The sequence below is a fragment of the Anser cygnoides genome, chromosome Z, assembly GCF_040182565.1.
Source record: "Anser cygnoides isolate HZ-2024a breed goose chromosome Z, Taihu_goose_T2T_genome, whole genome shotgun sequence".
Lineage (NCBI taxonomy): Eukaryota > Metazoa > Chordata > Aves > Anseriformes > Anatidae > Anser > Anser cygnoides.
This window is the reverse complement of record NC_089912.1, coordinates 81,019,138-81,034,277: the sequence shown is the minus strand read 5'-3', so window position 1 is coordinate 81,034,277 and position 15,140 is coordinate 81,019,138. Positions and strand designations below refer to the sequence as shown.

Here is a 15,140-nt window from a genome sequence, read left to right as displayed (position 1 = left end):
TACTCGTGAAATTTAGTGAAAGCTAAATATGGAATATTAAAAAGTTTTGATGTTGATTCACTGCAGATCATGATGCAGCTTTACTTTGAAGTCATGGAGGCCAAAATGTTTACATTGCAGTGATAAGCACTGATAATACTTCAGGATTTCTTCAGTAATTATCATCTGTGAAAAGGAGTTGAAGAGCAGAGGTGTTAAATTAATCTTTTGTCTAAAATGAAGTTGTAAATAACGAACTTTGATTAAAAATAACTATTGTAATATTTCTGTCATGTATTTTGTGGTGAGGATCTGTATGAAAATATAAGATAAAATCCAAGTCATTAAAACCTATTTTTCAGATGCCATCTGGACAGTTAAAAAGAAAAAGAAATAAAAATAATAAACACCTCTTCATTCTTAAAACTAGGGTAGGGAAGATTGTCGGAACTTGGATTATATTTCATAAATAGTCAATGTGACAAGAAAAGATGCTCTTTAAAATAAATGGTACATACCAAGAATAGAAGTGACTTGCTTTTTAGTCTCCACAGCTCCAAAGTAAAGCTATACCAATGTAATATTTTGTGAGAGGAAACTCAAAGTGAATTTTCCTCTCCACTGCCTGGAATCCTTCTCCTTGAAATACAAGAATTGAGCCTCTGTCTTGGTTTGAATTTTTCAGTTGATTTCACTTATGCCTTATTCTGTTCTTATTCCCCTCTTCTGCTGTCCATTTGTTCTTTCAAACAACTGCAGGGGAAATTAAGGACTTTTCTCATTATCCTATCTCTTCTTCTCTGTAGCTGTTATCTTTGGTTCCTATCCAAAAACATGAGCATTGTCGAATTAATGATTAAAGACTGGTGTTTTAATAGAGTAGTAAGAGATGTAATGCATGACAGCAAATGAACTATGTGCGGGGATTATGAGGTGTCTTGGTTTTGAACATGTATGGTAAACATTCTGTGTGCCCCCAGAAATAACTTCTGGTTCTGCTTAAAGAAATAGAACAGCTTTTCTCCAACTGAAGATTTGAGTGAAAGTTGTGAGTGATCTGGAGTTTGTTGCTTGTTTTTTAAGATGACCAATTCTTAAGCTTTGTATGTGAACTGAAAGAATTCAGATTAGCCAATTGTGTTTGTTGTTGTTGTTTGTTACTGTGGCTTTATTTAATCAAAAACCTGATGAAACAAAGCTTTTCATAGTCAGACATTTCTACTTCTGTACACTTAGGCGTAGAATAATTTACCTGAATTAACTGGAAAATAAGTACATGAAAACAAAATCAATTCTTGAGTTAGGATCAAAGACTCCTGCATAGTTTATAGAAAGAACATCAAGCATTGTTTTCAGACCTATAAATTGAGGTTTCTAACCTATGTGATTGTTTAATCTTATAGGACTTTATTTTTTTTTGTGATGCTGTTGCATCGTGGGTTAGCCCAAAAGATGATCTCCGAGACATGTTCTGTAAGGTAATGTTCCTAGTATAATAGTATATCCTAATTATGATTGTTTTGGGTCCTCTGTTTCTTTCTTGTTTCTATTTCCACTGTTGTCACTTCCTATGTTTGTGGTCATGGATTCGTCTTTGCAAAGTCATAAGTTTCAGACAAAATGTCAAAACAATCTGGAGGTTTTTTGACCTATATTTTCTTATATGCATTCAGGCTATTATAATTTTTTTTATAGTGGTGCTGAGAAGTTCACTTGGGATTTTAGTTGAAAGGATAATCACCCTCAAAGAGGTTTTCATAATGCCACGCTACTATGATTTGACTGCATTTTGAAGAACAGGATTATCTATACCCACATATGTGTCATCTCCATTCTAGAAAATGAGATCTGTCTGGTTCAAGACTTTTTTTTGCCATGAAAAAAGACAACTTTTTTTTCAGAGGTATCTAGAAGATTGCAAATGGAAAATATTATAGTGCTATCCTGATATGTTTATCTTCCTTCTGCTGAAGCCTTCTTGGATGAGCGAATCTTCAAGAAATTAACGTGCAGTGATATCCAAGAATAAATTCTATAGACGCTTTGTTTAGGAATATAAGCAAAAGAACTATCTGCCTTCTATAAAATAAGAAGGGGAAAAAAGACACATTTATTATGTGTCTTAGGTTAAAAAACAAAGCAACAGAAAACCCCTTCTATTTCAGATTCATGAACATATGCTGTTACTGTTCAGTAATAAGCCTTTCTTCATATGTTGTAAAGTGATATCTCTGTTTTTAGGAAGGATACGTTTCACAAGTTTACAATATTCATTTTAAAGCTAAAATAGACCATATTTCTAAGTATGTATTAGGATCATGGGTCAGTATTGGCACTCTCTCTTCAAGTAATGCTAAGTGTCAATATCAGAACAGAAACTAGAGTTTTTGAATCCTATCTTGTGGAGCAAAGACAGAAATCTTTACTGTACTAGATAACTGGTCTCCTCTGAAGAAAGTTCGGGTTCAGGAAATGCATAGCTGTAAGTATTCTAGTGTCAGTAGAACGAAACAACAAATACTTAAAAGCTTAAAAAAAGTCCAGGATGCTGTCTGTCTGTGATGATAGTCCAAAGCAGTTTCAGTGCATGTTTCTGCACTGGTCCTTCAGCACTGAATACTCACTTCAGTAAGTTAAGCTTCATTGTCCTGGATTCTTTCCAAGATAGTCATGTGGGATCTAATGCATCCAAACTAGATGCAGCAGTTCTTGGCCATTTTACATAAGAACATACTTGATTTTTTCAGCGTTATCCTTTTGTCTTTCTTCATGCAAGAAAGGAGACATGTTTTCATGAAGTGATGGCATACAAATTTTCAGATGACTTCCTCATTGGAGTATGTCCTTTTACCAGCTGAAAAAATTACTACGTCTTTTAGGAACAATGGGGAAAAACCAGCTTTTTCTGTAGCCCCCTGAGGTCTTCTGCTAGTGGATTGTACAGTGTGTGGTTTTCAGGTTGGATATCAAGAAAAGGTTCTTCACCCAGTGAGCGGTCGGGCACTGGAACAAGCTCCCCAGGGCAGTGGTCACGGCACTGAGCCTGCTGGAGTTAAGAAGCATTTGGACAATGCTCAAGACACAGTCTTTTTGTGTCATACCTGAACATCCTTGGATGTTTTTTTTTCTTCGTCACTCCTTGGTAGCTGGCTGATCTGACTTGCTTGGATTAGGAAAGAGATGTGAGCCTGTTTGTGGAAGGTCTCTTTCTTGGTGAAAAGCAGTAAATTAATTATGATGTAATTATTGCAACATCCTGTTCAAGGGCACCTTTCCTTGAGAATGTTTTGTTGGGGATGAGCTCAGCACTATGAGCTTTAACATTTTTTCTGTGAGGATATTTGTGTGACCAACTGTTCCGCAATTCAGTATCCTTGAGTTTAAAAAAAGGGAAAACAGAAACATTTAGACTCTATCTGCAATTTTTCTTGTGAGGAGGAGCCATTTCATCCTGCTTTTTCTTACATTTGCTTTTTAACCTGCTGTTTTCACATCAAAAATACAGAGACCTTTCTCATAGTACCACTTAGTTTTCAGTTGATTTATTATATTGAAAGATCCAGACTGTAACCAGTAGCTTTTTTCATTCTTATGCTCATTTTTAACTGCTGTGGGTCCATGTTGTTTTAATGCACAAAAGACTTTAACAACTTCATTTTTAGTAGCAGTTGTCTACAGGTTCTGAGGAAAAAGCACAGCTTTAATAGGAAGCATTTGCAATTGTGCTAGAAATTGGCAGGCATTCATTCTGTCAAGTGCTATCTGTGATACTGGCTCAACTTTTCTTCTAGAACCCGTCACACATTTAAAAATGAAATATGAGTACAGTAATCACAACATACAACCTAGGGTTAGGTCATTTCAGAATACTAAATATTTTGTCAATTGACAGACTTTGTAAGTCACCTTACTTGATAGTTAAATATTAATATCAGTCTTTATGGGTAGCTATATTCTGTACGTCTCAACTGAATTTGTTTTCTTTTTAAGAAAGCCTTATTAATTTCCTTTGTTTAACACTTAAATTGGAGAATTCAGATAGACAGATGAACAATTCAATAGATTGTAGGCTATTGCATATATTACTAGTAAATAATAATCATGTATCTGTTGTTTGGTGACTATTTTTACTTTCAATTCCCCCCCATCACTTGTAGATTCTTCATGGATTTAAAAATCAAGTTGGGGATGAGAATTGGAGGCGTTTCTCTGACCAGTTTCCTCTTCCCTTAAAAGAGCGCCTTGCAGCTTACTACGGAGTTTAACCTCATGCACTGTAGCTGCAGTCCCATAATTAGAGGTAAGCATACGAATCTTCCTTGCTAAATAGAGCTGTATAGCAGACTTCATCCATATTTGCATTACTTGAAATGTGATTAATTGACTAGATTAAAGGTTTTTCTTCCTGTAAGAAGGGGGAAAAAGGCAGTGATGGTGTACCTAAATGCTGCTGGTAGTGTAGCTGTAGCAAAAACTTTCTGACTCTACTCTTTACTTTTTACAGAGAGAAAGAGAGTAAGTGTACAATATGCACAGTAGTGTATCAATGTAAGATTGGAGGTGTAGGTGTAACAAAGTGCCTGTTCAGGTGTAATAAAGTGATGAGTGTGATCCTCAAGGCATCGTACTAAACACACAAGGCTCGCTGCGCATCTTTTGAATTAGTAGAAAGCAGATGTGGTTTAAGCTGAATATTTCTCTCGGATAGGAAAGCAAGTTCAAGACACGTTAGCTATGAGAAGTCCAGTACATTCCTGGCTACATAACACATGGTCTTTGCATTGAGTTAAGGATATGCTTATCTGCAGCTCTATAGTCTGTAGACCTTTACTTTTCGGGGAGGTTAATGTGTTTTGTCTTTCCGATGTTCCATTTTATGCACCAATTCAGAAATGTTGGGAGTTCTGTCTCAGAGAATACTCAGCTTCATCAAAGAACAATGACTGCGTTCTACGACAGTTATAGTTATACCACCCTGCTTTGTATGCTCTTTGTGAACACTGTATTAAAGCAAAGTACACATGTATAAAGTAGTGTGATATTGCCAAGAGTTTATTATACCGCACAAAAAAGAAGAGAGGGCAGATTAAGTTCATTCAATCAGACATCATATAAATCTGATAACTTGCTGTAGAACTTTTATACTAAAACTTTGGTGAGAATTGTGCAATTTTGTTTTACTGTTGAATGAACAACTATTTAAAAGTCAGCCTAGTGTTTTTCAGAGTCAGTGGCATAATAATTCCTGTTTCAATTGCATGTTTCATTTGAAAAATGGATTAAAAACGTACCAGCTTCAAAAATTTACGTATTTACCAATGAGGGCATTTTAGTTTTGACGTAGACTTTTTTTCTTCTAATGAAGAAGAATCCAAAGTGGGAAAAAAGCTAAATTATTCTTAGTTTGTGTTGAGGAGACAGTATGATTATCTTGTTTAATCCAAATAAAAGTGAAATTGTTATATTAGTAAAGATATGTTTAATAATCTTTCTCAACATTGTGACTTATAAAAGGAAAATCTATGCACAAATTCTCTTTAAGTTTAGGTTGGTACCTACTGCTTTAAAAAAAAGGGAAAAAAAAAAGGCTCTTTGTTCATGCACAGGTCTGTCACTTCAGTTTAAAAGTAAGATTTAACTATACCTCTATCTTTTCTTTTATAGGTCCTTCAGTCTGGGAGACTATGAGGGAGCCTCTGCACCCAGGGAAAATGTTACCCTTTACTGGGGGGAAGGGTGAACCAGTAGGGAATACAGTACAATCCCAACCCTACTGGGAGGGGCGGGAGGGAGGTGTTGCCGTCACTGTATTAAGTCGATGTTGGGAAATGTTTTAACATCTGGAGCCTTTGTGGGTGGAAATCTGTCTCCTATTACAACTCTGCACTGGATGTGAAGAAGAAAAAAAAGAATCTATTCATAAAACAGCACATTCTGGAATATTGTGGGGAATTGTACCAAAATAAGAACCATATAATTGAACCATGGGGATACGTAAAGAGGAAAACTATTTTGCGCACAATAAAGGAAACCTAAGAATGGGGGTCACAAACAGTAAAAGGCTTTCTTTTTTAATGTTTTTTTTTTTTTAAGTAAGGGTTTTCTACATTATTTCATCCTGCTTGATGGGATTCCTAGGTATTTGCATGTTAATGAAGAACTACACAAATGAAGTTAGTACAGTTAAAATGCAGCTTGTGTCTGTATTAGAACAGGCACTTGCAGTGTATGATAGAGAAACCCCATCATAAATTAATAAAAGATAACTTGGACAAAATGAAGCAACCTGCAAGCTGCCAAATGAGTCACTCCTTTCATTTTTGGGGTAAGGGGAGGGACAGTTCAAAGGAGAGATTGACATCTTAATTTTTACGTTAAAAAGAATTTAAAGTAGTGGATATGATTTGATTATTGTACTTCATTAGATTTAATTTCTAGAGTAAGGCATTATTCTTAACGTGCAGTTTAAGGTTCAGGCATGTGTTCTGACTCATAGTGATCAGAAGTAATTTAAATTAGTGGGAAAGTAGCATGCTTGCATCACATAGAGTGAAATTGGTATACATTTACCTATGTTGCGCCAGTTTTGTGTTGCAGTTTACCAATTCAGTATAGCCCTGCATTTAAAATTCCTTTTCTAAGATTCTGTGGATTTTATTTTTATTAAGAATATAGATATAAAGTACTGTAGTTAACAATTAGGCCTTGAAATACCTTTTTAGGATCTGTTAAGAATAAGATTGATATTGTATTGTGTGTAACCTGCACAATGTGGAAAGCTGATATAGCTGTGCAAAATACTTGCCTCTGTGCTGTCAGTGTGATGTGCTTTCTGCATGGTTATATACTAGTGATTTTATCAGAATCTCTAAAAATGAGTTACATGGTAAGACCCGTTAAAGGCTGCATAAATGTTAGTTGGCACGTAAAGACAATTGTAGAAGTTGATGACATGATTGCTATATTTGTGTTTATTCCCACTCAACATATTACCTTCTATGCTTTCTTTTTGTTCAAAGCATGATCTTAAAGAGATGTTTAAGTTAATGGATGTAATGCAGGGTATCTACACTGTATCGGCGCATGTTGGTGGCCCTTTGTGATGTAGTTAAATGCACAAGGGTGCAAGTTTAAAGCTACAGAGTGAAAGTTGGTTTGGATCCTCTTCATTTCATTTGTTTAGCTTTTCTGTTGTGTTTTTTTCTCTACTTACATGTATTCCTGTGAATAAATCCTTGTTAAGTTAACCCTTTACTTTTCCTTCCATGTGTATTTTCTTATGTACTGTGAATGTGAAATCCTAACTGGTACACTTGATCTTGTGTCCATCTGAAAGTGGCAAGTCTTTATTAATTTAGATTGCCTAAAGAGTATCCCATGATGATAAAGGAAAATGGAGAGATTTTTAACTCTGCTGGCCAGAGGTGAAGCCACACCTTTCCATTTTTCAAGTGCTGCATAATTAATCCGCAAAACAAAATTAAGCCATAACAGCCTTTTTATAGATTTAGTTTCTCACCTTTGCATTGCAGAATGGATACTGGATAACAGTTTTTTGTTGTTGTTTTTTTCTTTTGTTTGTTCGTTTTTGAGAACTTGCTCTTCTTTGCATGGTTCTGTTCTTTGAGTGTTGGATGATTTAGCCATTGCACTGAAGTTTGAGCTGTGTGAGTGTGAACTTATAAATGATGTTCAAAGATTTTTTTTTATGCATGATAGCATGCACATTTTACGTTGTCCCCAACTCCCCCCTCTCTCCCCCTTTTTTTAATTTGGGTTTGCAAATTCAAATGGATTATGCCTGAAAAATAGTTTGGACATGTACTGTATGAAGTACACTCGGCAATGCTAGTACATAGTATTTATATGATTTTGTCAAAATTGCATGTGATAACTTGCTTTCAAATTACATTGCTTTGGTAGCAAATACAAATTCCTTGTGAACTAATAACCAAACTAAATTAGAAATAGTTTAGTCACTAAAAACACTTAATCTGGAAAAAGACGAAAAAGACTTTAAAATTTAGCAAGGTAGGATATTTTTTTAGACCCAAACTTGCTTTAATTTCGAGTGTGTTCAAGCATTAGGTAAGAATTTCAGAGAAATTACATAAAAAAATTTGTAACATAGAATACCTACCTAAATAAAACATAGCATTATGGCTAGAATCCAAGTTTAATTAGACTTTTTAAATTTCAGAAAGTCCCTTTAACCAAATAAAACCACACCACCTCATCACAGATTAGCTTAGGATGCCACTTTTGTACGTTCATATTTTAATAGGTATTTACACAGATGTTAATTGGTCTGAACAGCAAGCGAAGTAATTAAAATAAGGCAGACATAAACATTACTGACAAAGTAGTCTTTTTGTACCAGTAAGTTCTCTCATCGTGTGTTTTAAAGCAAATAAACCCTATTCCTAATGCATAATATAGTGCAGAAATTTGCAGAAGCCATTTAGGGTACAATGTGAGGTAAGAAAAGTTGTGAATCAACATTAACAGTTACAATTCAATTATTGCATCATGGGATATATTTAAAAAAATCTTAATTCTTGTGGTGTGGTCTTGACAGTTTTTGAATGTTGACTGAATGTCTATACTGGTAGAATTGTGAGTTTGTCTTTGTTACATTCCAGTGTTTCTGCCTCTTGGCATGCTGAAAGCACGGCTTACTTCATTTGCTCCTTACACACTGAATAAAGTGCTGTTAGTGTGCTAAACTACAGAAATAGCCGCTGCTAAGTAATGGTGTAGATTTTCTACTTGAATATTTTTGTTGTAGGAACCTCAGGAGGTCAGTGTTTACTGTTTTTATATATGCCTTTCTCCTGTTTTGAGTTTCCCTTTTTTGAAGGATTCTGAGAGTGAACAAAAGCTGCTGATCAACCTAAGTTGGTAACAGAAAGTGTATTTAAAATCCTTATAAATGCATCTTTTTTGGCAGTTCTAAATTGCTGTTAAATTAGTCTTAAGTGAAGTTCAATACTAAACTTGTTTCATTACACATTCAGGAAACAGCTCTTTTCATTTAGGGAAAAAAAAAAATATAGTAGTTCATTATTTTAACCAGTGCAAGCAAAAATAATCAATTTTGTAATTTTTTTCCAAAGCTTGATTATTTTCTAAATCAGTGAATATGTATATATTTAAATTGTAATGAGCTAATTCTTATGCTTTAGTTTATTGCTCCTTAATGCTTATACTCAGAAGATCACTTTTAGGAGAATGGGTTTAAAATTTATAATCATTATAATTTTTAAAAGTTATGAGGTAGCATAAATTTTGTAACTAACAATATTGATACACACTGTGATTATTATTTTTTTTTGTTAGGACTTTTATGTTAACATCAATCTTACTTAAACTGCATATATTGTATAATAGTAAAATGTATATTTTAAAACTTGGAGTGGCTTTCCTCAAGTGAAACTCATTGCTACTTAGAAATATTCAAATACTAGCTTTATCTCAGGTGAATACTCTTGTACCCTTTTTGTTCAGAACACATGCTTATGAAAATGTGTCTTGATTATATCAGTTCGTGTATTTCATGGTAGGCAGCTCCTCTGTCTTGAACTTACTCTAAATTAACCTTCTACTGTGGGACAATAATGACTTTTGCTTCACCTATTTTATTCATATTGAATGTATTAATAGATAAAGGTGCAAAAACATTCTTCCCTTGAGGAGAATGCATCCATATTCAAACAACTGAAATATTTGTTGAAAAATGCTTTAAATGCAACATTGTATTGGAAATCTTCTGTTTCAGATTTTGTCAAGGAAAGAAGTTGCAACTTAACACTAATTGCTTCAGTACTTTCATGGGGATGATAGATGCAAAAAGCTTCTATATAGGGTCTAAAGAGTAACTTTTTATCTTAGATAAAGGTTAAGCTCTACAGTGAAATGACTGCTGTAAATTAAAAAATAAAAATAAAAAACTTGCAGTTATCTCACGTAGATACTGATGTAGTTTGCATACATATTTGTTATATATTACATAAGTATTTCCAGTAACCTCATCTTGAGTAAATGAAGCTTGATCAGTAGCTGTGTATTTCACTCACCTATGCATTCTCCAGATGACTTGCATCCATCAGTCTACTAGCTATTCTTCTCCAATAGAAGCTGGTTTTTTTTTTTTCTTTTTTGTCTGCCACTGATGCTTGCTCTTTGCACTTAATGGTTGGAGCAAGCCAGTTTTAGGTTATTTTAAATGGGGAAACTCTGAGGTGAGTACTCTTGTTGCTTGCCTTATGGTATATATTCTGCTAAAATAATAAGGATACTTACTCACTTGAATGTATTTATGTGAGGGAAGTTAAAATGGCTCTATAAAAGATGTATCCCAGTGTGGTGTTAACAGTATACGTCTTAGTAAGCCAAATCCACATCTCTAAGAATTCAGCACTTATAGTATCATTTTTTGATAAGCAAGTTCTATTGTGCTACTTTCACCTTAGATATGTTTACTTACTTCAGGTGAGAAACAAAACTGAGAAGGCCTGGATGAACTTTATGGGGATTGTGATTATTTAAAAAGATTAGTATGAGCAGTTTTATTTGGCTGTTGAAGTCTCTAGTGTAGTATCTTTTTTTTCATGGGAAGAGATAGGTAGATACGTTGTATGCTGTCTGACTTGCTAATACTAAACACTTCCAAAATTTTAAATTGAATGCAGTATATAAAATAGTTTAAAGTGAAAGATGACTAGATCTTTCTGCTGACAACTTAGGTTGTATGAGTTTTGCTTGAAAGCTTTAAATCTGATGTTTCTGTATCTGCCACAATGTTGGAATGTTTCCTTCAAACATATCCTCCTGCAACCTCTCAAACTGTACTAAATTGAGTGATTATTTCTTGAAGTCTGCCTATGTGCTAACAGAACTTCATTTTAAATAGAATATGGTTTTAATTTTTGATAAGCTGCTGAATTTTAAAGAGTTTTTGGGGCCACCAAATATTTTGGATCATGCAGAGAATATATATTGTACTGTAGTAATTTTGTATTTACATTTGTATGATGTGACATAATAGATGTGAATGTTAATCACTGCTTGACTATGTTAATAAAGTTGTTTAAATATAGATGTTGCATTCTAATTTTTAATGAAAAAATGAAAATTTCTAGTTTCATTTATGGTTTTCCTGAGCCATTAGTGCACTCTTCTGGTTGCCACATGTAAGTTCTGAAGTCTTTTCAAGAATAAGGAGGGTTTTCATTTATCTCAAAAAAAAAAAAAAAAAAAAAAAGATCTTTGGATAAGTTCAGGTCAATTCAATTTAAATGCTTTGTGCTGCCTGGAGGCAGATCGGTGTTAGACATAGGAGGTTTAACTGAACTTAAATCAGTATTTGTTGGGTCATAATGGTTAGGTGCTTTACTGAGAAATGATATGGTGAAATCATTTTCATTTGAAATAGCTGATGTTTGCTAAGGCTTACCAAATGGGGGGAGAAAACAGACCTCACTACTTGTATTACCATTTGTATTACCATACTTGTATTATCATTTCCTTCAGTAATCTGAAGGAAAATAGGAGTAAACTAAAAAATGAATGAAAATTAATCAAGACCTTAAAGCAAAAAAAAAAAAAAAAAGACCTTACAGTGGTCTTAATCCAATTTTTGTCTAGCTTTTATGGGACTGGGATCATACAAGCTATTTAAAGATCTGTTCTTCTGTAATTTCCTGGTACAGGAGTCTGCAAAATTAAAATATAAAACTAAAAGTGGTATCCCATTTCATGTTCAACATTTAACAGTTGGTCAATTACATACAGACAACTTAGTTACCTGTGCTGGACAGGTGCAACTCCTATAGTGTAATGATAAATTTCAATAAAATGCATGAGCAAATACAAAATAAAACTTCGGTAGGAATCCATTGCTGCATACTCAGCTTAAAGTCTACTTAACCTAGAGACTTAGATTTCTGCCTCCAAAAAGAGAAGAAAGCCATGGAATTGCTGTTAACAGCAATGTAGGTGTCAAGTTGATTAGAGATCAGCTCCTGTCGGCTGTGAGACATGAGTGCACTGGTGACTGGTGGGAGGGGTAGGGGTGTGTTTTCTTTCAAATTGCCCTTCCCACTCCCTTTTGTTGTGGGGTACCTATGATAGAGCCCTGCTGTCAGCAGGGTACTTGCACAAAATATCTAACCCTCTTGACTCAGAGCCTGATCTTTAGCTGTGGCCTCTAATTTTGAGTCTGAGGTTAATGACTACTTGTTTACACATAAGAGATGAGCAGAGTAAGTACTAGCATCTTGGACAGGTGAAATGAATGTTGTGACTAAGTTTGTGGTTAGATTGCAACAGTGCAAAGGATTGTCTTTTCAACATACGCCATGCTGTTCCCTTTCACTTTACTTTTGTATCTAACTTAAAGATAGACTTAAATGAAAAATGAAGCATGTCAATAGGAATATTGAGTGCATAAATTTTTTTGTGTGTGTTAAATGATCGCAAATAAATGTTGGTAACTTTTTTTAATCCAAATGACTCGGAATGAAACATACTGCTTATATAAATTGTTGACATCCGAAGTCCATTTCTTTCAGAGGCGTTTGCTCTTGTTTTGCGTAAAATGAGCAATATAAGCACTACTGAAACTTCCCAAAAGATGCACCAATGTTAATCTGTAAAGTGGTGGACTTGATGTTTTTTCCACTAGTTAGTCCACTTTAAGAAAAACATATGTAATTATGCTGCACACTTGTTAGAGCATGTATGTATAAGTGATAACGTACAAGAAATTACTTTTGAATCATACAGATTTTCATTTTTTTGACATTTTTTCTTGTTTGCCAGACTTGCATTTGAATTGTGAAAGTGAAAACTGGCATACTCTATTTTGTAGCTTCAAAACACTTCTTGTCAAATATTAATTTATATTTAAAATATGGAAATAAAACTTTGAAGTCTTACGATGACAGCATTCTTACCCATTTTTCCTTTTCTTATCACCCCTTGGCAAATTGGATAGTCATAAATTTTTGCTGTTGATCATACAGGGGAACTTAGTCTTCCACTTTGTTTACAGCATACAGGTTAACTTGGATGTGTAACTACTGCAATAACACTAAGATTAATTAATTAAACTGTTCATTATTTCTATCTGCTCCCCTGGTACTTAATGCAAATTCAAAACAGTTTATATCTCTAATATGGTACTGTACACAATGAGAAGCAATGTAACTTGACAATACTTTTAGCTTGACAACACTTTTACCTTGACATAATTGTCAAGGAACGCCCCATGTGTAGAACAAACTTTACGTGCAGTTTTGTCAATACACACCTATTGGAGTTACATTCAGATTGGCTTGTTTAGAGGATTCTGTGGCTGGCAGATAAAGAAACTGAAGGATTCTACAGTTTGAAAACTCAAATATAGTGAACGAGACCTTAAAAAATAATAATATAAAAATATGATTTTGACTTAAATTTTATAATTCTGAGTTGGTGTTTTTCTTCTGTGGTGGTTTTACCTTGATGGGCAGCCAAACTCCACCACAACTGCTCCCTCACTCCCCTTCCTCAGAAGAAGAGGGGGAGAAGAAAGTACGCTGGAAAGGAAGGAAAAAAATCTCACAGGTTGAGAAGGCTATTTTAATTAAAGGGAAAAGGAAGGGGTGGGAGGGAGAACAAGCAAAGGCTGTGTGGAAGTACAGAGGAAAAAAAAATATTTCTACTTCCCGTCAGTGAGCAATGTTCGGCCACATCCCAGGAAGCAGGGCCTCAATACACATAGCAGTTGTTCGGCAGGACAGACGTCTTCATAACGAGAGCCTCCCCTGCCCCACTCCTTCCCTGTTCCCTTTTATTTTTTATTTTTTTTACCTTTTATTGCTGAGTGTGACACCACAAGGTAAGGAATGTCCCCTGGTCGCTTTAGGTCAGCTGCCCTGGTGATGTCCCCTCCCCACACCTTGCCCACCCCCTGCTGGCTCTGGGGGGTTTGGAGGGAGTCTGGGTGCTGTGCCAGTGCTGCTCAGCAAGAGACCAACACTGGTGCCATCGGCTGCTCCAGATACAGGTGCAGGCAGAGCAGCTGCAGGGAAAGTCAACTCCATCCCAGCCAGACCCACTACATCTTCCCAGAATGGCATCTTGACACAAGGTATGTTGCATTGCCATCCTTTATCTTAATCGTATTAGAAAAAAAAAAAAATTCAGTCATTATACATATTTCTGGTCATTGTCTTGCACATACGTTTTTCATTCCAAACTCTGCTTGCTGAAATAAACATTTTGAAACTATACCCAAAATAATCCCAGGCTAGTAAACTCACACGCCTTTTCCTTCTAGGAGCAGATGTACTTTGGATGGACAGATGAATTGCATGACTAAGGATTAAGTGGCCATTTTCTTTCATTCTTTATATACCTTAGCAGAGGAGAGTAAGAGAGTTGCATCACTTTCTCCAGTATTCCAGAGGAAGATGCAACTAATTTTAATTTTCCTTATTCCAATCCTTCTTCCTTCCAAAGGTTTTATACGTCAAAACCATTGTCTGTCTTGGGCAAAAAACAGACAGAAGCTAGCTGGAACCTTTGACCACAGCTCCCACTACTTGCAAGCATTCATTTACTCAGTCCATAAAATGGCAGCATTAAAAAGGGAGTTGTGGAGACATGAAGAGGTCAATTGCCCACTGGTACAACTCAGAGCTTTACCTAATTAAGAGCAATAGGCATCTCACATACATTTATTTCTTAATTAGTTCTTTATCTTAATTCAAAGTGTGGCAGAAATAACAGGATATTATTCTATGTGTGGAGACAGGAGGCCCTGAAAAGTATTGCTAATACAAGTCTGCACATCTTCATAATGACTTAAGCTTTAAGGTGATTTTTATCGAGTGATAAGGTCACTATGAAATTCACCTGTCTTCCAGCTGCTCAAGTTGATGGCTGCCATTGGTAAGCACTAGTATATATAACTATGGATGCTGTAAAGAATCAAAGTTTATATTTTCACATAGCATGACTTCCTCCCAAATGCAACCCACTCGTTCACTGCCTATGCTGTCCATTACTGCCATTCAGATTTCAAACATGCAATGCTACTTCAGTACCTGTACTCTTTTGTTTTACCTCTTTCATAGTATTCCCAATGATTTCTTACCTAAACAGAAAAAAAAATC

At 35.1% G+C, this 15,140-nt stretch overlaps 1 protein-coding gene across 2 annotated transcripts in view; it reads left to right on the top strand.

Annotated features, from left to right (window-relative positions):
* TNPO1 (transportin 1) overlaps window positions 1-7,991 on the top strand; it is a 58,609-nt gene extending 50,618 nt beyond the window's left edge. For both annotated transcript variants that reach the window (XM_066988582.1, XM_013192093.3), the window contains 3 exons: window positions 1,383-1,457; window positions 4,137-4,279; window positions 5,644-7,991. In XM_066988582.1, the coding sequence (XP_066844683.1) occupies window positions 1,383-1,457; window positions 4,137-4,244 (183 nt within the window). In that variant the 3' untranslated portion in view covers window positions 4,245-4,279; window positions 5,644-7,991. The remainder of the gene's footprint in view (window positions 1-1,382; window positions 1,458-4,136; window positions 4,280-5,643) is intronic.
* The last annotated feature ends 7,149 nt before the right edge of the window (window positions 7,992-15,140 follow it).